This window comes from Lingula anatina, chromosome 10, assembly GCF_051362555.1.
Source record: "Lingula anatina isolate TDL-2025a chromosome 10, LinAna3.0, whole genome shotgun sequence".
NCBI classification, from domain to species: domain Eukaryota; kingdom Metazoa; phylum Brachiopoda; class Lingulata; order Lingulida; family Lingulidae; genus Lingula; species Lingula anatina.
In genome coordinates this window covers 1,704,152-1,731,856 of record NC_141776.1, presented here as the reverse complement: position 1 = coordinate 1,731,856, position 27,705 = coordinate 1,704,152, and the positions used below count along the sequence as shown (strand labels likewise).

The 27,705-nt window shown below is 35.6% G+C and overlaps 1 protein-coding gene and 2 long non-coding RNA genes across 3 annotated transcripts; all 3 read right to left on the bottom strand.

Moving 5' to 3' along the window:
* Nucleotides 1-1,407: 1,407 nt before the first annotated feature.
* On the bottom strand, nucleotides 1,408-11,148 carry LOC147759349 (uncharacterized). The gene is made up of 5 exons (XM_086998236.1): nucleotides 10,944-11,148; nucleotides 5,196-5,326; nucleotides 4,763-4,876; nucleotides 4,267-4,407; nucleotides 1,408-1,634 (listed from the first exon to the last, which is right to left on the bottom strand). The coding sequence occupies exons 2-5, from the start codon at nucleotides 5,278-5,280 to the stop codon at nucleotides 1,621-1,623; spliced, it is 354 nt and encodes a 117-aa protein (XP_086854362.1). The 5' UTR covers nucleotides 5,281-5,326; nucleotides 10,944-11,148; the 3' UTR covers nucleotides 1,408-1,620.
* A 2,156-nt stretch (nucleotides 11,149-13,304) lies between these two features.
* On the bottom strand, nucleotides 13,305-16,166 carry LOC106158779 (uncharacterized). The gene is made up of 4 exons (XR_015331298.1): nucleotides 16,056-16,166; nucleotides 15,074-15,187; nucleotides 14,504-14,644; nucleotides 13,305-13,351 (listed from the first exon to the last, which is right to left on the bottom strand). It is a non-coding gene; the product is annotated as an uncharacterized LOC106158779 (long non-coding RNA).
* Nucleotides 16,167-16,391: 225 nt separating this feature from the next.
* On the bottom strand, nucleotides 16,392-20,909 carry LOC147759348 (uncharacterized). The gene is made up of 5 exons (XR_015331265.1): nucleotides 20,804-20,909; nucleotides 18,549-18,679; nucleotides 17,407-17,523; nucleotides 16,829-16,942; nucleotides 16,392-16,524 (listed from the first exon to the last, which is right to left on the bottom strand). It is a non-coding gene; the product is annotated as an uncharacterized LOC147759348 (long non-coding RNA).
* Nucleotides 20,910-27,705: the final 6,796 nt, after the last annotated feature.

Genomic DNA, 27,705 nt, shown 5'->3' with positions numbered 1-27,705 from the left:
TCAACTGTAATCACTTTATTCAAATCTGATGGTTTATTTTCGTCACAACAATCACAGTGTCCATCGTGCGCTCTCAGACCTTCCATAACGTCTTCATGAAAAACACCATAGCTGTGTTACCACTATTCAATAACTCCTTAAAGTTTTCATACCAGTTCGTGGCAGAGATTTGTGTCTTTTGGCGAGGTGTCCTAGATAACTGTGCCACATTTGCCCAGAATGCCCTTGTATCATCACAACTTTTTAACAATATGCTTCTTGCCAGTTGTTGTTTGATATCCTTTTTTTTCACGACACGTCTGTCTGAACACTTTTTTACTTTCTATGTAGTCTTTAACATTTGGCGCTGTTGGGATTTTACGCATTTGATTTAACTTTCGATTTTTTACAGATTTTTTTTTTATTTTGGCAGTCTGCAGCCCACCAATCGGGTTGAGTTCTGTCCGCCTGTCGTCCGGTTTTGCCCTTAACCTTCATAGCCTCCACAGCTCTGTAAAAGACTTGGTTAAGTAGCAATACAGACTCGTTTATGTTATTTTGCATTAAATCAGAACACTGTTCAAGCATGTCTTTAGATACATTGTCGTCGAGAATAGCTCTAAACTGGCGAGCTTTTGCAGCGTCCCATATAAACTGAAGCCCTTTTGTAACATTACTAGTCTCGGTCTCGGCCTCGTCCCCATCTGTGTGTGCCTCACATTGTATCACAAAAGACAAGGGGAAATGGTCCGAAAAGTCCATATCCAAAACATCAAAGTTAAGAATGCTATCAAATATCTCAAATATCTTAACCTATTAAGTAACATTGTAATTATCTTAAATCATGTCAAAAAAGTTTAACAAATATGTAAGTGGAATAGTACATCATTTTTAGTTTGACTTTTGTAGTGCAGTTGTAAATGGCGAAAAAAAAAAACAAATTAGTCATATAAAAACTTCGTCTTTACATATAATAAATATGTATCTAAAAGTTTTTAAAGTTATGTGTCGATATTGAAGGGCATTTAGTCGAAAAGAGAAGAAAATTACCAATGTGATATAATTATAAAGTTTTGTGAAATAATAATTCGGCAAAATGGTTTGGTTTGTTTGACAGTCGTTGTCAGAGTTGATCAGAACATGCAGATGCATAAACTACCTCTAGAACTACAATAAAGTAGATAGCTCCCTGCAATTGCTTTTTGACGAAGCATGTTCTGATACCCATAAAATAGACCAATAATTACAGCTGGCTGTGAGTCTGCTGTGGCTAACGGGTGAGTTTTGTAATGTGGTATTTGTTATTGAAATATTAAAAAACATGAAAAAAACTCAATAACCGTAAGGCGTCGTCAATGTCTATTTCTGTTCGTACTTAACCTAAGTACGACAGTTTTTTTTTTTTTTTTATGTTTAGAATCATAAATATCAAAACAAATGTGGAGCAGCAAAATGTGGAGCAGTATAAAGAACCAAATGCAATGCCCAAATTAGTTTATTTTCAATTAAAATACTTCATTCATATATAATTTTCAATGAATGTCCAAATGAATATTTATTATAAATTTGGTTCTTGAATTAATCAAATAACTGTATATCCTGTCTTGCATTTTTTGGGTTGTTATTTCATTTTCCCGGTGTTTATTTCGTCGATTCTGAAAGAAAAGAAATATGTTTAATGGACACCTTGACCCCGTTTTTTATCAGAGCACATTGTGCATTCAGTAATATACAAACACATTTATTCAGTCTTAAATGAAAATTATCAAACACAAGCCGAGAAAACGTTCATACTGTTAGCTTTCGTCAGACTGACATCAGACTGACGTGAGTACGTAGATGTTGATACTCACTGTCATCATTTTAAGTTTGACTTTATAGTATATAGAGGCCACGACCCTCTTATAAATGTCAGGTAGATCGACCTTCCCGACCCTATTCATGGGTGGCTGGTGACGGCTGATGTTGATAGCCTCTTGTATCTTACGTAGGATATCAGACGAGTCGGATTCAAGGATCTTGGTTGAATTCCAGTCAGTACTGTGGTCGGTGTTTATTACATGTTTAGAAATGACAGAGTTGGTATTGTCTATATCAGGAGCGGATTGAGGCCGTCTTCTGGGTCTTCCGGAAGACGGTCAGATTTCCAAGTTTATATTGATGGCTATAATTTTTTCTGTCGGAAGGCAGTCAAAAATGGACGATGAATCAGCAAATATACTTTGGAAGACTGTCAGAAAATATCTCTGGATCCGCCCCAGTAACCCTGGTCTTATATTGTCTACCTGCCCCACAACGGAAAGCTAACGGTTAGCCATTTTTCTAGGCTTGTGTTTGATAATTTTCATTTATGATCCAGCTACCAAGCTGATAAACATTTTTGCAAATTAATTCAGTATTTTTATTTTTTAATTAAAAATGATAAGATGAATGTGATGGTAAATATGATAGAAACATTGTTATTTTGGAGCTCCTTGTAACTTTTGACGTTTTAAGTACTTTCACATTTCTCCATATTAAATAAACAGACTTACATAAATCTTGTATGTTATGTACATATTTTAATGTTATGCATACATGTTTAGCCCTTTACTCAAATGTTTGATCAGATTCCGTTGATATAGGCATTATCTGACGCCAAATTTCTAAAGTTATTTTTATAAACCAAACTCGAAATAAAAAAAAAAAAAAAACCTATATCCATAAAGATGCTATATTGCAACTGGCTAGAGTGTTGTTATCTCTTGATTAGAATCTTCGACTCGCCCTTTTTTCTCTCACTCTAAAAAGTACCCTCGTGAATTGGCTATCGTTTTCTCCAGACAAGAAGCAAATTATCTGGGACGTGTTTCATACACAACTAGATGGCGACAGTGGGTAGCCATCACACATCCCCGCACCTCCCATACTGTTAAGAGTCGGCCTAGTTTAATTGGTTTTTCATTGACATCGTGTGAGATGTCTGGAGCAAAAAAAAAAAAAAAAAAAAAAATACTACTTATTAGCACTCTTAGGTTACTCAAAGGTTTTTGATCATCATAACACAGAACATGTTTTTATTTTTTTAAATTCAAGAATGCATCTATCATTTTGCCGATTAAAAACAATAAAAGTCCTCTCAAAAACATAAAATATCGGACGGGCGAGAAAATATATCTTTGAATTTTGTCACCAAAGAGCGGGGAAAATAAATGAATAAATAAATTAATCTTAACTCAATTGGCTAAGTTTAGTCTGCTAAAATCTGATTGCTGACTATGAAAAGTCGATTTAATTTGCCACAATGGACTTAAAGTGTTCCGGTCAAGGTAAGACGGCTATTTGTTAGACAAAATCGATTGCTTGTTATCCCCGCACCTTTTAGACAAAAGACGTCGCTTCTGATTCTCAGTTCCTTTTACATTGTAATTTTTGCCATCCCCTCTTGTAGCACAATAGTGAGGAAATTTCGATATTGATAGACTTCAATATTGTTTAATGAATCATGTGCATGGGGACTTTGGAATTTCATAGTGAATTGTGTGGTGGCATGTCCCTGGGAGTTGGATGATAACATTTTTTTTTACTTAAATTTCAGCTAACTCCTCCTTGACCATAAAAGAGAGGAAGTTTAAACTTTGGGAATAATTAGACCTGAGGATTTAAGTACAACTGGGATTTGATTTGTCAGTGTGGGTGGCGAATCTTAATTATATTAACATTGCGTTTTTGATAGCTTAAATTGTGTGCATGGGCGTGGACAGTCCCTGGGTGCGGTTGATTCTTCTTGTGTTTTTCCTTCGTCTCCTAGAGTAACAGGCTGAGAAATTTCAAATAGAATATCTTTTATCAAGGGTGTACATGAGCATTACGGATTTGTAGTTACACTTGGGATTGGACTTTCCCCGGGGGTGATTGATATTATTTTCTTTTTCTACGTCGTAATTTCTGCTTTCTCTTCCTGGATCATAAGAGTGAGTAAGTTAAAACTTTAGGAATTTGGTAGACTTATCACTAGGGGTGTGCATGAGCCCTTAGGGTGTTTGTGAAACTGTAGATTGGGCTGTCCATGAGGGGGGAGGTAGTCGATTCTAAATTATTTTCAGGTTATGATTTCAACTAACTTCTACTATACCAAAATAACTGATCTATCAGAAGAGTCGACTAACTAGTCTAGGGGTCAAATAACTCGACCTTCCAATCCACTAATAAATACTGAATAGATAAGGGGGGAATATTCAAGTGGGTTGGTCACATTTGAACGGCATACTAGTTAGTCCACTTTTCAGAATACGGCCTAACACTTACCAGTGCAGTTGATTCCATCCCCACTGTAACCCTCGTTGCAAACACAACGTTCAAGTAATAATGTATCGCAGTTGTCATTGTTCAAAGGCACTGGTTGATTACGCGGCGCGTAAATGCAGTGGGCGTTTTCCCCACATTTTGCTGAAAACAAATAAAAAATATAATTTGGCACTTGCCTGCGAAAAGAATACTTGAAATTTTTAAACCACCTTAATGGACGTCATTTCATGACGCATTTTCATAACTTCCACCTTATCATCTGAATATGTAAGTTGTATTATAATTAATAAACAGAGATCTAGAGTCATTTGACTTAATATCAGTCTATAGAAGTTACTATTACTGGTTCTTGTTACTATCTTCTGGCATCAATTTTGCGCTATTATGTTTGTTTTGTAATTTCTTTTGCTGCATGCTGCACAACTTAGTGCTATTAGTTGTTATCCTTTAATACTCAGATACAGAATGCATGCAGTATTAGAAAGGCACGGTTTACCTTTTTCGCACGCTGCTCCGCTATAACCCTTGGGACAAATGCACCAGATTTTCGAATTTGTAGTACTTTCTCTACACGTTCCACCATTGTAGCATTTTTCCATGAGGCACGAACCTGAAATGATGATATTGCAATTAAGGTTTATAAAATGCTAGGCATGCTCTTTCAGTTTTGATATTTCAATTTTTATATTTTAAGCATTTACTAATCAGGTTAACTGACATCTATGGAGTTCATTTTGTACAAAATGCCCACCTGTTAAAAGACACACTGATAATGGATACATTATATTAAATGAAACATATGTGCTGCCATCAATTGTTGCAATAGTAAACATGTTGTACACAAGTACGTTAGTTCAACACTGTTTCAACCGTGAAACAACATGATTTGCCCGCTGAGAACATGTTATTGTACATCACATGACACTTACCTGTGACACCCAGCTGAGTTTGACTGAGAAATACGCACGCCATTAAGGCCAGAACAAGACTCGGGCAGAACAACAATCCCATCATTGATTGGTTGATGTTGGAGATAGTATTCTTTTATAGCACTTCTATGCTGGAATAGAATAAGATGTTCAGAAAAAGAAAGTGGTAAAATTTCAACATCATCATACATGTATGTAAATCTTTAAACTAAATGGGGCTTGCTTCCTTGAAAATATCACAGATTACGAGGCACGTAAACAATGCGATATGGCAATATATAATCTTTTTCAGGTGCATTGCAATTTGCAACCGAATGCTCATGGCAACATCGTTGCAGTTAACTGTGCGTGTGCGTGGTTCATCATTTTTACAGAGCGTCCAATGTAATTTAACATAGTATCAAGTGCTGGTTACGATAACATCCTGCTCAGCTTGGTAGCTTATATAAGATATGTTATCATTCTGTAAACCTGACAGAAAAGATGAAACTTAAACTCTGCCGTGGGATCTCAAGGCTTTTCGATCAGAATCTTTTTGTTTGCTGTAAATTTTCACGTGAAGAATACTTTGTTCATGGAATACTATTTAATAATAATAATAATAAGAAGAAGAAAACAAAAACTACACTGATGCACATTTTATAAAATCATGTTTTATCATATTATGCATAACATTTTTCAACATTAAACATTTCAAAAACTAGCTAAGTCAATTGATCTGTGCTGTATATTGATAATAATCATAAGATTTACCTTTTCACTTTTTACACAAAATTGAAGCTTAACCTCTCTAAACATTCAGTTACACCGTGACCCCCCTCAGCGTGTTTTATCTTATGAGGCTGAGTACTACTCATCAATGTATCAGCAATAGCATCAGTTTCATGATAACAAGCATCGCGCATTGAATGGTGGGATAGTCGCAATTATAAAATGTGTAATGACATAGATATATTACAAATAATATGATTTTGCAATTTTAGTGGTGTCAAACGCATAAAATGTCAATATTTGTAATTTTGATATTCCAAGAATGAAAGTAATATCTTGATTAGCTAAACAATCAAATATAACTACATTATGTGTAATTGTGCAATGTCTTTTTCATTTTATGGCACGACCCAACTTTTGTCTAGTTTGATGCTATAATTATACTTCCGTCTACGTAAATATTGCGTTTTGATTGCACAGATGTCAAGAAAGGAAATGGAATTCATTGACATCGCAAATACTTGATTGCTATTTTTGCAAGCAGCAAACAAACAATAAATAAATAGGTCAATAAATAGGTAAATAAATAAATAAACTCTCATTAATAATCCAATGATAACTGAAAGAAGGATGCCCCCATTCCCCCTTCATAAGGAAATAAATAAGCTGAAGTAAAAATAATGCCACGGTACTGCTATATGTGGAGCGTTTGTCTCTATAATAAACGAAAATAATGTTAAAACGTAATTATGTAATAAAAATCGATGACCATACAATTGTAAACTGTTTTAGATAGTGCTCATGTACAGAACATATCTGCTCTCCTACTGACCCGCACTCAAAAAAAAAATCACAACTGTTTTAATGAAGTTCCACTTTTAACGTTTGCACATGCAGCATTTTATTAACTTGCACCCTTTTATTCAAATGAGCTTGTTTCACATTATACATCAGCAAGAAATCTTAGATCAGGTGAGTACCTTCTTTTTAAGGCTTGTAAGGCAAGATTGCATGGCGTCATACGGTGACAAGGCTTTTAAAATTACAGCACCTAGAGAATGGAATAATTTTCCCATCAACCATAGACAAATTGTAGACCCTGGACATTTTAAAAAGGAACTTAAAATCTACCTTTTTATGCAATATTATTTTTGAATTCTTGTAAGAATTGTTTCTTAGTTCATAGTTTTAATTTCCACCTCTAAACCATTTTATATATCTATTTTATAACTTTAACAATTTTTCTTCCATCATTTTCCTTGTTTCATTTTATGACCATTAGTATTTTTTCTTTTAATTGTGAATTTTATATATTCTGTAAAGTCTATTGAGCATATGTTGGAGTTAAGACTATAAATAAATATTATTATTTTTTGTATTTTTCCAGATAACAAGACATATGGTTGTCAAAATACAAAGTACCTGTGAAGATACCAATATTTCACACTATTTTTACAAATTTAAAACATCAACCTCCTCAAAACTACCATCATGACCAATAACATATCAAATTTTGTAAATTTGATTTGAGTTCAGGCACCATAAAATATATACGAAAATTGGAAATATGGAGAAATTCCAATCTGGCCTCCTAAAGGGATAAATGAATATAGTTGATAAAACGATAGAGGATTTGCTCTTCTTGCTATGAATAATCAAATCTTATTTTGATCCACGTATTAGGAATCTGAAACTTTACAAAGCACCACTTCTGGAACTCTTTCAGAAATAATAAAAAAAAAAAAACATGTTTACTTTAACAACATTTCGCATACAGGTGGCAAACAAGACATCGATCGTCTAATTAAAGATTCTGAAAGTATGGCAAAAAAGTTAAAACTACGTTCTATATCAATCAGATTTTTAAAATAATGTATTTGGTTTAATGTTTTAAGAGTAAGGCTTCGATACCTACCAATTACACACACTGGACAAAAGAAGTGTCACCCCCTAACTCAGAGTAATGAAAGTAGGCAGATCTTGGGTACTTATAATGCCTGGTCTACTTATAATGTGAATAATGAGTATAAAACCGCTATACCATGGAATTGTATTGTTGGTCTTGTACATGTACAGCAAATGTTATTCCTGTCTTCCTCCAGTATGGCAAGATACAGGTAATTATCTAACGGTTATAGGTGCAAGTTATTAACCTGAAGAGGCGGAATATAAGCAATGTCAGAATATCGATACAATTGAATTGTTCAGTCAGAACCGTGCAGAGGGTCTGGTCTCGGTATAGAAACACTGGATCAAGAGACAAATTGCCTCTGATGGGTCGTCCAAGAAAAAATACTGGCCGTGAAGACCGACGACTTATTTTGATGTCCAGGTTGCCAAAGTTCGACACTGCTTGTCAGTTGACAACACAGTGGAACAATTTCACACATAAGAATGTGTCTGTGAAAATTGCTAGGCGTCGGTTACATGCTCAGAGAGTGTACAGCAGGGTAGCAAGACTGAAACCTCTTAAATCGTTACAAAACAGGTAACGTAGAGTAAACTAGGGTCAACAGGATCTGGAACTGGACAGTTCATGACAATTGGTCCTATATATTTTTTCTGATGAGTGTCACTTTGCTCTGACCTCTGATGACAGACGGGTACTATACTGGCAAACTGCTGGTAAAGCATTTGAACCACATGCACTGAATTTTCCAACCCGGAGCAGCATATTCAACATGGTGTGGGGCTGCATCAGCATCCATGGCTTGGGCGAATTGATAGTGGTTAATGGAAACATGAATCACTAGAAATATATCGATGTTTTGGAGTCAGGCTTGCTACCATCTATTACTAACATATTTGGTGAAAGGAATAATCCATCTGTTCACCAGGATGACAATGCTCCTTGTCACAGGCCCAGAGCAGTTGATGATTGGTTTGACCAACAGTACATTCGCAGGGTGATGTGGCCTGCCCAGAGTCCGGATACAAACATAATAGAAAATGTGTGGAATGATATGTCAAAACTTTTTACAAATGCCCGTCTAACCAGCAGAGAAACTCTGTTATATTCAGTGTTTCATGCTTGGGCCAGCAATAGCCCTGAACGCATCAGACAATTAAATGAATCCTTGCTTCGTAGACTGGCACCTATTGTTAGGTCACGTGGCTATGCCACTAAGTACTAATTTTGGACTTGAAACTACATATTTTGGTAGAATGTATATTTTGTTCTCATTTTGTGATTTTTTGTGAAATTTGATGTTAATAAAATGATACTAGGAGCATATCATTCCACAGTCATTTATCTCCCCCATAGTATTGGCTCAGTAGGGGTGACACTTCTTTTGTCCAGTGTGTGTAGAAGGTTTTCAACTCTCCCGATTTAAAAATAAATTGGCCAAAAATCAGGTTCTACCTGTAACCATAGCAACAAGCATTGGTGTTTGTAAATGAAGCTTTTTTTGGTGCTTTTGGACCAAGGTCTGCTACAGGACAAAAAGTATGAATATCTATTCCTTTACCTTAGCCACATCCATTTGTTTCTTACAGATAACTGCCCTTTTAAAACTATTAGAATGCATCGCCAGTGTCACAGTGTACTTTGTGATAATCGTGACATATATGGGGACCCATCAAGTCAAGACTGTGTTCATCTTAATAACCAAATATTGTTTAAATCAACTTTGCAACTCATTCCCAGGTTCTGTAAATACCCGTTGTTTTTCGTTCAGCAGAAATGCATATAATCCATTTATCTTGGAGAACATACCTGCAGGATCGACAATCGTCCATTAGCACGCCCGTACAATGTCAATAAATTTCAAATAAATTTGCCTGATTATTCAAATTTAAAGCGTAAACCTCCTTAAAACTACTTTAAAGACAAATAAAATATAAATTTTGTAAATTTCATTGAGTTATATTGCACAATAAAATACATTCCAAAATTTAAAATGTGGAAAAAGTTAAATTTGGCCCTTTAAAACAATAAATAAGCATTGTTCACAAAACGTTAAATGATTTATTCTTCTTGCTATAAATAACAAAAAAGTTATTATGGCCCACTTATAAGGAAATCTGAAACTTCTGGGACCACTTCCGGGACTAAACTCTCTCAGAATTGGTCAAAATGTTAATTTTAACAACACTTCGCATACAAGTGACAAATGGGACATCGGACATCTAATAATGCAAAAAGTACCACAAAAAGTTAAAACTACTGTTTATCTGAATCGGCTTTTTAAAAATAATTACTTGGTTTAATGTCTTTAATAAGGCTTCGAAACCTAACAATTGTAAGATTTTCAAAATATAGGCCAAAAATTAGCTATGTAACCATAGCAATAAAACTGGTTTTGGTGCTTTTGGACCAAGTTCTGACACAGGACAAAAAGGAAGGATATCTATTCCTTGACCGTGGTCACATGCATTTGTTTCATACAGACAACTACATATTAAAACCATAAGAATGGATTACCAGTGTCACAGTGTACTTTGTGATAATCGTGACACATATGGGGACCCATTAAGTCAAGAGTGTGTTCATCTTATAACCAAATATTGTTAAAACCATTTTTGCAACTCATTCGCAGGTTCTGTAAATACCAGCTGTTTTTCGTTAAGCAGAAATGCATGTAATCCATTTATCTTGGAGAACATACCTGCAGGATCGACAAACGTCCATTAGGACGCCCGTACAATGTCAATAAATTTCAAATCAATTTGCCTGATAGTCTGTAGCGATAAACATATAATGAAATCACTTGAAATAAAATTTGCACTTTCTTTGTTTGAAATAGTTTCAACAAATGGAAAATGACACTATTCCTTTCTTAGAATTCAAAAGGCGGTTGTTCAAAGTTTGAACCAAGGTAAACATCGCCTGTTTTAATCACTCTTTGTTCGTATTTAGGTTCATTGGATTCCTGGTCAAACATGAACAACACATATTTGAGAGGAAGCACTACCTCCCACCAGAACCACATATATTTCACTGTTTAGTTGCCAACAATCGATGTGTGCAGGGGATCACCATAAATTTGCAGAATTGCACCGCTCAGAATATTTCACAGTTAACATAAAACTTACCTCCTTTTTTCTCGTCGAAGTCGGGTCACGAAATGCAACGTCTCCTCACTTCCTGGTTATAATAAACAGCCAGCACCGGGACATCAGTGTATCTCGTGAATAACGTGGCACACGAGAAACTATCCAATCACGATAGTGCTTATTTGACTATAGGGTCCCCAATTTATTATCACACGCCATTTGTCGGTCTTTCATTGGCTTCTTTCGTCCACCATGAAGCGTGTATTTTTATATTTGACCTAGAAAATCTTCATTCAGGTCGTGACTTCCATTAACACTCCCGTAGCTTGGCAAATATTATTATTGAGGTAAAGCGGTAAAGGAGACTCTAGCCAACAATTTGTTTGTCTTTTTCATTATTATGTTGCCCGTCGAATTGGCCCAGTTCTTACGATAAAGATTTCTGATGAAATTCAGTCTCTCTCTCTCTCTTGTGTTTGTGTCTGTGCGCCACAAAAAATACTGGATTGGGGCAAGATAGTGAGAGATAGCCAAAAAAAATTCTACCAGAGTTCATTAAGGTCTATAACAGCATTGCAATATTATATTTATATTGCTCAGTTAAATCAAATATTAGATATCCTTCTATCCGTGGCAGCCATCGATCAGTTTTTTATCCCCCTCTTTGCTAACTCAACTTTCTTTGTGTGTGTGTAAGTGTGTGTGTGCGTGCTTGTGTATGTGTTTATGTGTGCGTGCATGTGTGACACAGTGATGGAATAACAGCCAAAATAACCAAAACATTAAACTTAAGAAGGCATCTCACACCAGTTAGCTATTTTATTTTATTTGCGTCACCCAGCTGATTTCAGTGCTACTTTAATACAGGCCGTCCGAATTAAAAATAATGGAAACCCGTATGACGCTTTGGATGATATGAAATTACTTCCAGCATATGACTATATGAAAAGCGATGCTCGTTAGGTCGCATTGCTTATTCTGGATGCTAATTTGGACTTTGTCATCAAAGACGATTTAGTAAATAAAACAAACGACTAAATAAACAAATCCTTCTATCCGTGGCATCGGCCTCTCTCTCTCCCTCTCTCTCTCTCTCTCTCTCTCTCTCGCCCGTGTGTGTGTGCTGTGCATCCCTAAACAGCTAGGTGATGTCGAGAATTTGTTGGAATAATATCCAAAAAATTAAACAAAAGTATTCTTCTCACACCAGTGAGCTATTTTATTTGCATCACCCAGTTATTTTAAGTGCTACTTTGATAAAGGACGTCATAGTCAAACATAGTGGAAACCGCATGACGCGTTGGATACTTTCTTCCAGTATATAACTAAAGAAAAGGGATATTTGTTTACGAACTCTGCTTTACCATACTGTTTGGCGACTATTTCTTTCCACGAACCAAATCAAAACCAAAAAATGTTAACTTTTACTTTTGACAAAATTACAAAATTACAGTATCGGCAGATGCAGTAACAAAAGACAAGATAATTTTTGGTTTATGTGCTGTTGTCCAGATGACTTTGTCCCGTTGCAAATAGTCTTGTATTGAGCTCGTAACATGTAGGTTTTACGTAAATTGATTTTGGTAACGTGTCTCACTATCTTAACCTATTAAGTAACATTGTAATTATCTTAAATCATGTCAAAACAGTTTAACAAATATGTAAGTGGAATAGTACATCATTTTTAGTTTGACTTTTGTAGTGCAGTTATAAATGGCAAAAAAAAAAAAGCAAATTAATCATATAAAATCTTCGTCCTTACATATAATAAATATGTATCTAAAAGCTTTTTAAGCTATATCTCGATATTGAAGGGCATTAAGTCGAAAAGAGAAGAATTACCAATGTGATAAATTTATAAAGTTTTGTGAAATAATAATTCGGCAAAATGGTTTGGTTTGTTTGACAGTCATTGTCAGAGTTGATCCGAACATGCAGATGTATAAACTACCTCTAGAACTACAATAAAGTAGATAGCTCCCTGCAATCGCTTTTTGACGAAACATGTTCTGATACCCATAAAATAGACCAATAATTACAGCTGGCTGTGAGTCTGCTGTGGCTAACGGGTGAGTTTTGTAATGTGGTATTTGTTATTGAAATATTAAAAAAACATGAAAAAAACTCAATAACCGTAAGGCGTCGTCAATGTCCATTTCTGTTCGTACTTAACCTAAGTACGACAGTTATTTTTATGTTTAGAATCATAAATATCAAAACAAATGTGGAGCAGCAAAATGTGGAGCAGTATAAAGAACCAAATGCAATGCCCAAATTAGTTTATTTTCAATTGAAATACTTCATTCATATAATACATTCAATTTTCAATGAATGTCCAAATGAATATTTATTATAAATTTGCTTCTTAAATTAATCAAATAACTGTGTATCCTGTCTTGTATTTTTTTGGTTGTTATTTCATTTTCCCGGTGTTTATTTCGTCGATTCTGAAAGAAAAGAAATATATTTAATGGACACCTTGACACCGCTTTTATCAGAGCACATTGTGCATTCAGTAATATAGAAACACATTTATTCAGTCTTAAATGAAAATTATCAAACACAAACCGAGAAAACGTTCACACTGTTAGATTTTTGACGTTGGCCTTCATCAGACTGACGTGAGTACGTAGATGTTGATACTCACTGTCATCATTTTAAGTTTGACTTTATAGTATATAGAGGCCACGACCCTCTTATAAATGTCAGGTAGATCGACCTCCCCGACCCTATTCGTGGGTGGCTGCAGACGGTTGATGTTGATAGCCTCTTGTATCTTACGTAGGATATCAGATGACTTGGATCCAAGGACCTTGGTTGAATTCCAGGCAGTACTGTGGCCGTTGTCTATAACATGCTTAGAAATGGCAGAGCTGGTATATTGTCTATATACATTCACTGGTTTCCTGTGTTCACTAACCCTGGTCTTATAATATCTACCTGTCTCAATAAGTAAAAAAGAATTGCAGTCACGGCAGTTAATCTCACATATAGTCCCACCACGGTTGGCTAACAGTAAGACATTTTTCTCGGCTTGTGTTTGATAATGTTTATTTATGATCCAGCTACCAAGCTGATAAGCATTTTTTGCAAATTTATTAAGTGTTGATATTAAAAAATATATATATTTTTAATAAAAATAGTTTTGATAAAAACGCAGAATAGCAAAAGTATATGAACAGACCTGAATAAACAGGCCTGTATATATATATATATATATATATATATATATATATATATATATATATATATATAGTAAATGTCTCAATGTACTATGAATAGCCCTTTACTCAAATTTTTCCTTAGATTTCATTGTTGTAGACATTGCCTGACGTCAAATTGCTTAAGATATAATTTATAAACACAAATTTAAATTATTATTACAGGTGGCTAGAGTGTCGTTAGAGTGTCGTTATTTCTTGCTTAAACTCTTTAATTCGCCCATGTCTGTTTTTTCCTCACTCTGAATACAGTTTGGGGTAGGACTGTCTTATCCAATAAAGACACTGAATAGATTAGGGGGAATTATTCAAGTGAGTCAGCCATATTTGACCCGAGAACTAGTTAGTCCACTGTTCCGAATGCGACCTAGGACCTACCGGTGCAGTTGAATCCATCCCCGCTGTAACCCTCGTTGCAAATACAATGTTGGTAATATAATGAATTGCAGTTGTCATTGTTCTCGGGCAATGTACGATTACGCAGCGTGTCAGCGCATCGGGCGTTTTCCCCACATTGTGCTGAAAACAAAATTTAAAAAACGTACGTTGGCACTCGCCCGCGACTGAATACCTGAATATTTTAAATCACCTTAATGGGCGTTATTTTATGACGTGTTTTCATAAGTTCCACCTAATCATCTGAATATGTTAGTTGTATTATCATAAACAGAGATCTACAGCCATAGGACACGTTTTCGTAACAAAATCATTTGAATATGGTTTTATAGTTTTTAAAGAGAGATCTAGAGCCATATGACTTGATATCAGTCTGTAGAAGGTACTATTACTGTACTTGCTACATGTACATATTTTCTGGCAGCAATTTTTGCGCTGCTAAATTTGCTTTGTAATTTCTTTTGCTGCATGCTTCACAACTTAGATCTATCAGCTGCTATATGTTAATACTGAGATACACAAAGTATGCAGTATTAGAAAGGCACGGCTTACCTTTTTGACACAATGTTCCGAAATAACCATCGGGACAAATACACCACGATCGCAAAGTTATAGTATGAACTCCACACGTTCCACCATTCAAGCATCCATTATTGCGGCACGGACCTGAAATGAGGACACTGCAAGAATTATAAAATGCTCTCTCACCGTTAAGTTATTTCAATTCTTATAACTTAAGCATTTACTTAAAGGTACATACGAACCGAGCATCGGTGGAGCGTGGATTCCCAGTAATACATGTAAACCACTTCTACTAGATTCTTATATGACTCAAATAAATTCGACATGCTAAGGGATAAACTGAATAGATCACTCGAACAGCCATAAAAGACCTTTAGACTGCTCCTTTCTTTAAATTTATGGTTGTAAATTTAACCTACTTTTCTGACCTCCTTTCCTGCCCCATTGACATACAGCTTAGAATGCCAGCAGAAAAATCCGTTCAAACATCATTTTGGAGTAAAATTAAGCAATGCCTTTTGGTAATTCTCTTAGTTATACTACTTGAAACTATATGCTGGCATTTGGTTGGTTTTTGTGACAAAAAATTGACTTTGTATGCATTTTTAAGCAGGGTAACTAATATCAATGGAATTAATTGCGTACACCTGTCACTTTTTGCGTACTTTCCTAGGCCATTTTTCTTACTCTTCAGATGTAAAATCACTTAAACTAAATGTTGACAATGTGTTATATTAATTAACACTGGACCACCCCGCGCCATCAAGCGATAATGGAATACTGTTCATTTCACAGTAAAAAACTATAAAATAAATAATTAAATAAATGAATAACTCATTTAATTAACATATTTAGGAAGACACACCACCATAGAATTAATTATATAAAATGAAGCATATCTGGTGGTATCAGTTCTTGCTATAGTAAACATGTATTATGAGCTTGTGCTATACATAACTATTTCATATTATCCAGAAAAGTCGATAGTAAGCGTAACGAGGACATTGCTTACGCAATTCGCATCTCTCTCCGAAAAAGTCTAAGAAGCAAATACAGTGGATGCCAGACGATTCATCAATATGATCTGCGCAAAGCCCATCATTATGGCAACTGTCAGGCTCACATTCGTCTGAAAATAGATGTCAAGCCAATTTAAATGTTAGAGATGTTTAATCATTTCATTCATATACAGGGGGGTAGTTAAATTTTAAAATTGGCTAAAACTCTGGGGTCTATAAATTTATCCCCAAAACTGCCTGTTTAAAGGACTCCTGTACTTTCATCATGTCAAATTTCAATTTTCGGAATTGTTCAATAATCCAGTAAACTACAAAACTTACTGGAGCAGCTCAATCCGTCCCAAAGGTAACCCTTTTCGCAAACACAATATTGGTAAGATGCTGAATTGCAGCTGTCATTGTTCTCTGGCAATGGCTTGTTTAGCGGTATGTAAACGCACTGGGCGTTTTCCCCACACGTTGCTATCAACAAGTAAAAAGATATAAGCTGGCATTCGCCCGTGACAGAATACTTGACCTTTTTAAACCGCCTTAACGGGTGTTACAATAGGACGTGTTTTGTAAATTCCACCTAATCACTTGAATATGTTAGTTGTATTTTTAGTCAACAAACAGAGATCTAGTGTCATATGGCTTGATCTCAGGCTATAGAAGTTACTATTGCATATGTTCTGGTGTCAATATATGCGATGGTAAATTCTCTTTGTATTTTCTTTTGCTGCTTCAAATTACACATGGAATGCAATATAAGAAGGGTACGGCCTACCTTTATCGCAAAATTGTCCGTGATACCCCTCCGGACAAATGCACCACGAAAGCAAATTTGTAGTATTAACTGCACACTTTGCACCATTCCAGCAGTAATTAAGGCGGCACGGGCCTGAAATGAAATATTGCAAGGGTAATAAACTGCTACGCGTGCTCTTTAATTTGAGATATTTCAATTCTTATGATTTAAGCAGTTACTTAGACAGGGTAACTGATATCTATGGAATTCATTTCGTACAGAACTCTGATATTTTTGCGTACTTCTGCTGAGCCTTTTTTCTTATATTTAATAATAAAAGCATTTAAACTAGATGTCGTCAATATACATGGGACCATACCGCGCCATCAAGCGATGATGACATAATGGTCGTTTTGCAGAAAAAAATAATAAATAAATTAAAACTCCTACATATAGAGGAAGACACGTTGCTAATGGATAAATTGCATAAAATGAAGCATATCTGCTGGTATCAATTGTTGCGATATTAATCTTGCTTTCTAACATGTTTCTAACATGTTGTATAACTATTTCCTGTTATCCACAAAGGACAAATTTGTTATGAGGACACTGCTTACGCAATTCGCATCTTTTTCCAAAAAAGGCACCAGGGCAAATGCACTGAAAGCCAGAAGGATCCTCGACACTTTCTAAGCAAACTCCATCATTATAGCAACTGTTTGGCTCGCATCCGTCTGAAGATAGATATTGCCAGGCAATTTAAATGTTAGGCATGCTTTATCATTCTACATATAAATATATAGTTGAAACTTTTGAAATTCAAACAATTTGAATTGATTTGCCATGTATATCTTATTATTTTCAAAATGCCACGCCTTGTGCGCCATGTCCAAATGATTTTAAAACGTCCACGCATGGAGTTTTATTCCCCTGGCCTGCTCATACCAAAGACAATTAAACTATGTACGTGTTGTCTCCTCGCTTATAGCATTCAGCAAATAGAGGTTGGAGTAGGAAAAAGACCTGGCCATATAACGGTGCTGTTTATTGTGAATGCTCATTACGAGGGTCACATACGTCGCAGCTTGGATTGTATTTTCTGCGGGGAGATGGAATGATTCAGAACCGAAAAATTCCATAAAAGAGAATTAAAAAAAAAAAATCCCCGTAGATGTATTCGATTATGTACGCAATGCCTTTTTGTGCCCATTATTATTTCTTTTATTAAATAAAAATTGGAAAAACAGGTTTACCACACTTGAGTATACAAATAGGTAGTTCCAACCACCATACTTGGCTAAAGTGCTACTGAAAGATAATAATTAATAGTAACGATTTTCTTACGTAGTCTTTGCCTCAATAAAAACTACATTTAAATTTGGCCACAGCATGTTATAAACATCTTGCCAAAAGCAGTGATATTAGCCCCAATTTTTATTGGATAAAGTGAATTATATATAACAACGCATAGCAGGGCCCTCAGTGAAACACACTGCATGTGTACATCACACAGTGAAAGGACAGTGCGTTCGCACCCCCTACCAACTACGGGCCTGTTATCCAATGGGTCCCTCAGTCGTACTAAAACTCCCTCGGGTCCGGAAAATATATAGGTCTATTAATTCACGTATCTTTTATGGACTTAACTCCAGGAAAAAATGACAGAAATAACATGGACAAACAGTGTCAACTGAAGATGAAAATTGACAATGTATATCATAATTGCAGACAAGGTATTATAGTGTCCATATTCACTTACAGGTACTAGTATGGCTAAGCTGAGTTTGACTGAGTAAGGCCATCAAGGCCAAAACAAGGCTCGGGCAGAAGAACACTCCCATCATTGTTTGGTTGATGTTAGATACATTCCCTTTTTATAGCACTTCTATGCTGGAATAAAATAAGATGTTCAGAAGAAAAAAGTATTAAAATGCCAACACCATCAGACATGCAAGAAAATCTTTAAACTAAATAGGGCTCAACAAATTGCAACATGGTCGTTTGTTTCAAGGCCATAATAAGTCATTCCCGCAGCAGTTGCTTGTGAGAACGAGTGGTTCAGTGTCTCCAATCAAAATTTTGTAAAAAAATCTTGTATTGTGTTTTGTTTGCTGGATATTCCAGGTGTATAATACTTTGTATATGGAATATTATTTCCTCGAAGAACAAAAATGCACTAATTCACATTTTGTAAAGCCATGTTTTATCATTTTATACATAAAGTATTTCAACATTAAACATCTGAAATGCTATTTTAGACGATTCATCTGTGCAGTATAATTATAATAATCATACGTTTTTACTTTTCACTTTCTTCATAAAAATGAAACGTAACCTCACTAACCATCCAATTACACCGTGACCCCCCCCCCTCCCTCAGCGTGTTTTATTATGATGCTGAGCACTACTTATTAAAGATGCATACAAAGTCAATTTTTTGTCACAAAAACCAACCAAATGCCAGTATATAGTTTCAAATAGTATAACTAAGAGAATTACCAAAAGGCATTGTTTAATTTTACCCGAAAATGATGTTTGAACAGATTTTTCTGCTGGCATTCTAAGCTGTATGTCAATGGGGCAGGAAAGTAGGTCACGGAAGTAGGTTAAATTTACAACCATAAATTTAAAGAAAGAAGCAGTCTAAAGGTCTTTTATGGCTGATCGAGTGATCTATTCAGTTTATCCCTTGGCATGTCAAATTTATTTGAGGCATATAAGAATCTAGTAGAAGTGGTTTACATGTGTTACTGAGAATCCACGCTCCACCGATGCTCGGTTCGTATGTACCTTTAATGTATCAGCAATAGCAGTGTCATGATAACAAGCACCACTTATTAATATATGGGATAGATGCAATGATAAAATGTGACAATATGCATAGATTAAAGATGCATACAAAGTCAATTTTTTGTCACAGAAACCAACCAAATGCCAGCATATAGTTTCATGTAGTATAACTAAGAGATTTACCAAAAGGCATTGTATAATTTTACCCGAAAATGATGTTTGAACGGATTTTTCTGCTGGGATTCTAAGCTGTATGTCAATGGGGCAGGAAAGTAGGTCACGAAAGTAGGTTAAATTTACAACCATAAATTTAAAGAAAGGAGCAGTCTAAAGGTCTTTTATGGCTCATCGAGTGATCTATTCAGTTTTTCCCTTTGCATGTCGAATTTATTTGAGTCATATAAGAATCTAGTAGAAGTGGTTTACATGTGTTACTGGGAATCCAGGCTCCACCGATGCTCGGTTCGTATGTACCTTTAAGCCCCCGTCACACTTATTCGGAATCAGCAGGTATCAAGCAGAACCATTACCAGAACTCTTCGAGTATCCAGGAACGCACAAAGAATTGTCTTTCCGACGGCATTCTTGCTCATTCCGCCTCTATAGCGTGACGGGGATATAAGATAATGGCAAAACAGCTGGCTCTTGGACTGATTGTCGTAGCACGCGTCTGCATTGTTCCCAGCCACTTAAAGCTATCGGCTTAATTGTCACCGTAACAAACAATGGTGATCTTTAGGCTGATGCACCCTGCTGTAAATGACACCTAGCTACAGGGGATAGTCCCACTCCTAATAGACCACACATACCGGGCCATGGTGTTCACTCAGCAAAGCTATTGTGTTTTTCCATTTGAGTTACTGTGTTATTCCGTGTAGGATTTGACTGGATTGTTTAGTTGTCCATTGTTTGCCCACCCCTCTCTATTCACAAAAAAAGGCATTGAAATATTTTAAATGCTATGAAACGGAAAACAAAAGACACATTATTATGAACCCCACTGTAAGGTTATCGCCTCTTGTATAAATCAGCCTTTGGTAGTCTTCAAGTCCCCTGGATTCCCTGTCAAATGTAACAAATATTTGAGAGGAAGCACCACCCTCTACTAGAACCACCGGGATATATTTTACTGTTTATTTAGCAACAACCAGTGTGTGCAAGGGATCACCATCAAGTTGCAGGATTGCAGCAATCAAAATATTTCTCAGTTTACATAAAACTCACCTGGTTTTTCCTCATCTTTTCACCTACTCAATGTGAATTAATATACTGTCAGTACATCAGTGTATCTCATGAAAAACGTGGCACACTAGAAGCCATCCAACCACGAAAGTGGTTATATAAATAAATGATGCCCCGTTTACTGCCACACGCCGTTTGTAGGTCTTTCATCGGTTCCGTTCGTTCAGCATGAAAGGTGTATTTTTATATGGGATCTAGAAAACTTAGGTATAGGGACTTCCATAAACACACCTATATCTTGGCATATATAAGTAATTAGGTATGGCGGTTAAGGAAACTCTGGCCAAAACTACTTTTTGTTTGTAAATTTTATTTGCATCGATGAGTAAAATCAATTTTTTTTCTCCTATCCCTAACAGCAATCTAGCTGTAAGATTTTTTTCTCTCTCCCCCTCTCTTTCTTGTTCTTGTGTCTATGTGTCTTTGTATGTGTGTGTGTGTGTGCGTGTGCGTTGCGCATGCCTAAACAGTTAGGTAAGGGCGAGAAAGTGTTGGAATATCAGCCAAAAATGCATCCAAAGTAGGCCTCTCACACCAGTCACATATGTCATTTGCATCATACAGCCAATATCAAGACTACTGCGATACATAATGTAAACCAGTATGACGCGTCAGGTATTATGAATTTACTTTCAGTATATGACTAATGAAAAGCAATGCTTGTTTACTACCTCTATCTTGCCATACAGTTCGGTAAGAATGTCTTTCCCTGTCAAATTTAACATATATTTGAGAGAAAGCACCACCTCCACCAGAACCTCTGAGAGATATTTCACTGTTTAGTTACCAACGATCAGTGTGCGCAAGGGTCACCATAAAGTTGCAGGATTGCAGCAATAACTAATATATAGTTATTATCAAAATATTTCTCAGTTTACATAAAACTTACTTGGTTTTTCCTCGTCTTTTACCTACTCTTTTAACTCAATGCTACTTTGATACATAATTTAAACCCGCATTAGGTAATATGAAATTACTTTCAGTACATGACTAATGAAAAGCAATGCTGGTTTACTACCTCTATCTTGCCATTCGGTAAGCACGTCTTTCTACGAACCAAATCAAAACATGTTTACTTGTAAATTTGATAAACGACAAAATCACACTATGTACCGGAACGTGTGACATAAAAAGCCATTTATCTAATACTTGTATACATTGTCATTACTACACCTTTAAAAACAAACTTGACATTTAATATTGAATATTTGTTTCCAAATTATTTTGCATCAGTGTTTCCTATTTTGCTGACTGGCAAATGAAAATAATGATAAAAATCGTGTTTTAGTAACTTCTAAAGGCATAATAACTCTTCATTTTGGCCATACATTGGATTTTCCTGGAGTAAACGGCAATTTTCCCATACCAACCAATGGTTAATGACTCCGTTCCTGCATTCAAAGTTAGTCCAGGTTTTTTTCATTTTTAAAAGTTCTTTTTTTTTTTTTTGAACAGACGGAGCCCTCTCTGACATTGCATAGTCACGCGATATCGAGCAAGATTATGTGGTGACCTGCTTAAAACCGCGGGACAAGCAGACAGCAACAACACTATATAACAATAATATAAGATTCATAAGATATATTCGACTTATTACTCAAAATCCATTTATATCTACAATGTGAGCAGTACTGGACTTTTCGTTATCTAACGAACTGTACAAAAACTCGCAACTTACGTGTGAGGACTGCATCACGGGTCTGCTTTCTTCCTCGATTTCTTCCGCCATTTGTTGTTTTGATCTCGAATGAACGCGAATCCGCGTGCCATTCCTACGTCATTAGTAACGGATGGCTTGACGACCGAGAAATGGGCATCGAAAGCACAGATTTTAGTTTTACTACAATTACGGCCGTTTTAGTGATAAAATGCAATATGATATATTGCCATGCGTTGTTTACAATGTATTTCTTACGGAATTTTGAATCTCAAACAAACAATTATTATTACCTTAATTATCTCTTTGATGTCATTGTGACATCAGTTCATTAATTAAATTCGCCACTGAAGCAAACAAAAATACATGCCTATTCTAAGTCACTCGACAAGAATTAAAAGAGATAGTTGGGATATACATTTTTCCCCAAGTACCGTCCGTAAAAGGGTAAGACGCCCTACAAGGGACCCTCATGTCAGTGTCTAGTCAAAGCAACGGTTGCTGTTACGCCTGAACTCATCTGGGTGCTGTCAGGGCTCTCAAGCGGAAAAGTTTTCATTGGGATAGGTTTTTAGAGTTCAATCTGGAATAACATTTTAGGCATCGGTCACAATTCGTACAATTTGGTTCAGTTTTGTTGTAAGACATATAGACTGTTGATTGTATTGTCTACCCAAATATTGTCTATGTGGTTCAAAAATGGCAATTTTGATGACCAAGGTAGCTGCTCATTTCCTTGATTCTGTAAGGTATCCGATATTAAAAGTGTTGTGTCTGAACCGGCGATCTCATCGTGCAACCTAAAATTGTTCCCAAGGTGCCCGCTATCAAGTGATAGTCAAGTGGTTTCAAGATTATTCCTTTATTTGATCTGGTTCAGGTTTTCATTGATGACTACCATTAACGTTTTGGAACCAGTGTGGTATCCACTCCAAATACTGACGCTGTCAAGGACCTTAATCACTTTAGAGGCGAGACACGTTAGTCGTAGGCCTCTTCTGGATTTCTGTAAATTCTGTGTTGACTGGTTGAGTGGTGCAGGTGAAATATGACCTCAATAAAGAAAGTCACGCGGTTTCATTGTTCTACCCAGAAACGGTCATGGTCCCCAATTCATTTGAGAAACAGACGACGATGTTTTGCAGTTTAATAATAATAACATATATTTATTTATTTATAGGCTAAAATCCAACGTATATTCAATAGATTTTACAAAATAAACTTTATAAAATTCACAATTAAAAGGAAAAAATACAAATGGTCATAAGATGAAAAGAAGGAAAATAGTTATATAAAAAAGTTAAAGGTAAAAAAAAGATATAGGCCTACAAAAAAGAATAAGAGATGAAAATTAGGCCATGAACTAAGAACAATTATTCGTAAAATGTAATATTACAAGAATTCAAAAATAATATTGCTTAAAAAGGTAGGTTTTAAGTTCCTTTTTAAAATCTCCAGGGCCTACAATTTGACTAAGATTGATGGGCAGAGTATTCCATTCTCTCTCTCGTGCTGCAATTTTAAAAAAGCTTTTTCACTGAACAACACCAAACTTGCCTTACAAGCCTTAAAAAGATTGTGGTCACCTGATCTAAGATTTCGTGATGGCATATAATGTGGAACTAGCTCTTTTAAATAAGAGGGTGCAGGTTTATAAAATGCTGCATGTACAAATGTTAAAAGTTTAAAGGCACATACGAACCGAGCATCGGTGGAGCGTGGATTCCCAGTAACACATGTAAACCACTTCTACTAGTTTCTTATACGACTCTAATAAATTCGACATGCCAAGGGATAAACTGAATAAATCACCCGATCAGCCATAAAAGAGCTTTAGAGTGCTCCTTTCTTTAAATTTTTGGTTGTCAATTAAACCTACTTTCGTGACCTTCTTTTCTGCCCCATTGACATACAGCATAGAATGCTGGCAGAAAAATCTTTTCAAACATCACTTTCGGGTAAAATTAAACAATGCCTTTTGGTAATTCTCTTAGTTATACTACCTGAAACTATATGCTGGCATTTGGTTGGTTTTTATGACAAAAAATTGACTTTGTATGCATCTTTAAATAAAATGCGTGCTCGGACAGGGGAGCTGGTGCAACATCATTAACTCTAAAGAGTAACACTTCAAATCAAATTGGCAAACAATAAATCGGTCAGAGCTCCCTTTACAACTTTCAGTTTTAATAATAAATCAATATTAATAAAAAATAATTTGTCAAGCTGCGGACGCATTAACCTTAGTCCCTGTATGTACGTAATTGACCGAGAACTATGACAAGTGTCATTAAGCATCATACCAATTTTGTGTTTGCGACGGGGGTTACCGTGAAAACGGATTTACTGCATCAATACGTCTTGTAGTATATTTGGATTATTGAACAATTCTGAATTTTGAAATTGGAAGTGATGAAAGTACAGTAGTCGTTTCTGTAGTCAGTTAGGGGGCTTAATTTTTAGACCACTAGGGTGCATTTAGATGTGCTCAGTTTTCAAAATATAAAACTGAACTTAAATTCAAATCTTTTGTCTCTTTTTTACTGCATCTGTCGATATACCTGTACATGTACATACAATGGGAAGATATAAAACCCTGGCGAGTCATATATATAGGTACATGTATGTCGATATGTACGGTATGGCTTCCTTTTTTCATTTGACTTTGGTGGTCCTCGGGTCTTTCTTCTGTATCTGCTTTTTTAATCCCAGTTTGTATCAGTTGTCTTGGGTATTGTCTCCTTAATAGAAATCCTTCCAGCTCTTTGAGCCTTTGTTTTAATATGGTTTCATTTGAGACAATTGTGCATAGTCTTCGAGTTAGATTGTATGGTATGTTGTGCTTAATGTGTCTGGGATGACACGAGTTAAAAGGGATATATTGCTTTGTGTCTGTTGTTTTGTAATACACATCTGTCTCAATTTTTCCTTTTACACTCATTACCATAACATCATTACCATTACCACAAATATCCATTGTTAGAGACATCACACTGAGCCTTTATGACATCATATAGTAAGCAAAATAAACAAACCCCCTGAAGATGCAATGAAAACTGTCGGGGCAAAAAAGCTGCTGTTCTATTTTTCTTTTTAATATATATATACGCAAACGATTGTGTACTTCTCACTTTCAAATCAACTTAACGGGCGTTATTATATCATTTGGCTACATATTGGAATTATTTAGCCAATGGCTAAATTTAATCACTAGAATTTTGGCACTTGCAGTATCACAATTACACAGAGAGGCACCTGATCTCAGACCATATAAGCTACTCTTGCATCATAATAACGGAACACTGGTTGACTACAGGTAAATGTGCAGTCTGGAGGGGAGAGAACTCACCCACACTGCATCGCAGTCCTTAAAAACCTTCGAGACATTGACACCGGAAGCAAAACAGGCCATATCTGTGCAGTACGCAGGTCCCGCGGTCGAAACATTTTCTAGAGTCGCACTCGACTGAAAAAAAAATACAAGGGGATTGAAATATTGAAGAGTGAAACATTTGGTTCATTGAGTGACATGGTTCAGTTAAACATCACCTTTAGACCTTATTAAGGAAAGTAGCACTAAAGACAAATATCTTCTGATACTTCGAGTAGAAGTTTTCATCACCAATTGTGCTACATAATATTATAAATTATCTCTCACAATTAACTAAAAATATTTTTTGTGTGAAGCTCCTTAATTCCAAAGTACATTTATAAATAAAGAATTCTTACTGTAGCACGTTAATCCCTCCCTTTGTAGGCATCGTCACTATAGCACATCCATAGTTATCATTATACTTCATAGCTATCCTTTTACACATTTGATTCCGTTTTAATTGTTATCTGTAATTATTGAAAGTGTAAGTCATTTGCTTTACAACAGTTTGCCTTATAATCACAATGATGACTTCCATTTGGCACTGGATTTGAAGACAACATATCATCCCTTGCTGTAAAAAAACTAAAAGATGACATAAAATGGCGTCCGATGCAGGGGATAATTGCAGTACGCAATAGACATACACGATGTTTTGACACGTGACCTTTAACAAGCACATCCCCATGCTATTTGTGTGTAAATTTGGTACTATCTGGTGGCGTCTTTTAAACAAAAGCACATAGAATTAGAGGTGGGACAACCTTTTTGACCAATGTTGTATATTTGAAATAAAAATGTTCGTAAACATGGACAAATGAAAGGATGAATGAATGAATAAATATGGGTTTCATCATCAGGGAATGCAAATCAATAAAATTATGACACAAATATCAAGGCAGATCATGCGAACAAGACACAAGGCACTTTTCAACTAGTGCATGTATACTTCATATAGTTTTGCAAGAGATACAAGTAACAGCTTTGATGAAATTTCAGGTTAGGCCAGGGACTACTTAAACTTTTTTTATATAATTTTGATCTGGATCACCATATGCACCGAAAATTTCTTAAAAGGACGTTTCACCATTGCAAGATATAGGGCCAATAATCTTGAGCCTTAAAATCATGAAATATGTTGTAATGTAGTCAAGCAGAGAGTTTGCTCACAACTGCACTTGCACCACAGTTTGGATACAATGCAATGTGGTATTTGTTAATGAAATATAAAAAAAAAACTTTAAAAATAATCCATTGACCATATAGTTTTGTCAATGTCTATATATGTTCGTGCTAAAAACGACAAGGGTTCTATGTTAAGAATCATAAATGGTAAAACAAAAGAGATGTAAAAATTGCGGAGCAATAAAAATAATAAAATGCAATGCCCAAAATATTTTATTTTCAATACATATGCTTAATTGAGATAGAATTTTCAATGAATGTCCAAATGAATATTTATTATAATTTTGGTTTTTAATATAATCAAATAAAGGTAGATCCCCTATTGTATATCCCGGGGTTTATCCCGTCACGTCTGAAAGAAAAGAAATATATTTCATGTACACCTGAATAAAACTATATCTAGAGATAAAGATAATATATAACGGTTGGCTAGATTGTCGTTCACTCTTGCTTTGACTCTTTATTTAGCCCATCTTTTATTCACTTTAAAATATCTTTGTGAATTGGCTATCGGTTCCTTCAGATAGGAAGCAAATTATCTGGCGCATTCAATCCCAAAAGCTTCAACTTTTTCACTATAGTTCTAAGGGAAATAGCTCAATTTACAATCCAGGAAATTATAATTATCCATCCCCGGGGACAGGCCTATCAATAGGCACTTTTAAATCC

Bases quoted from the DNA above. Each gene is read 5' to 3' on its own strand.
- LOC147759349 (XM_086998236.1), bottom strand. From the start codon at position 5,280: ATGATGGGATTGTTGTTCTGCCCGAGTCTTGTTCTGGCCTTAATGGCG. The intron at 4,877-5,195 runs GTAAGTGTCATG...TCATCATTTCAG, and splicing joins AACTCAGCTGGGTGTCACAG to GTTCGTGCCTCATGGAAAAA. The intron at 4,408-4,762 runs GTAAACCGTGCC...ATTTGTTTTCAG, and splicing joins CGGAGCAGCGTGCGAAAAAG to CAAAATGTGGGGAAAACGCC.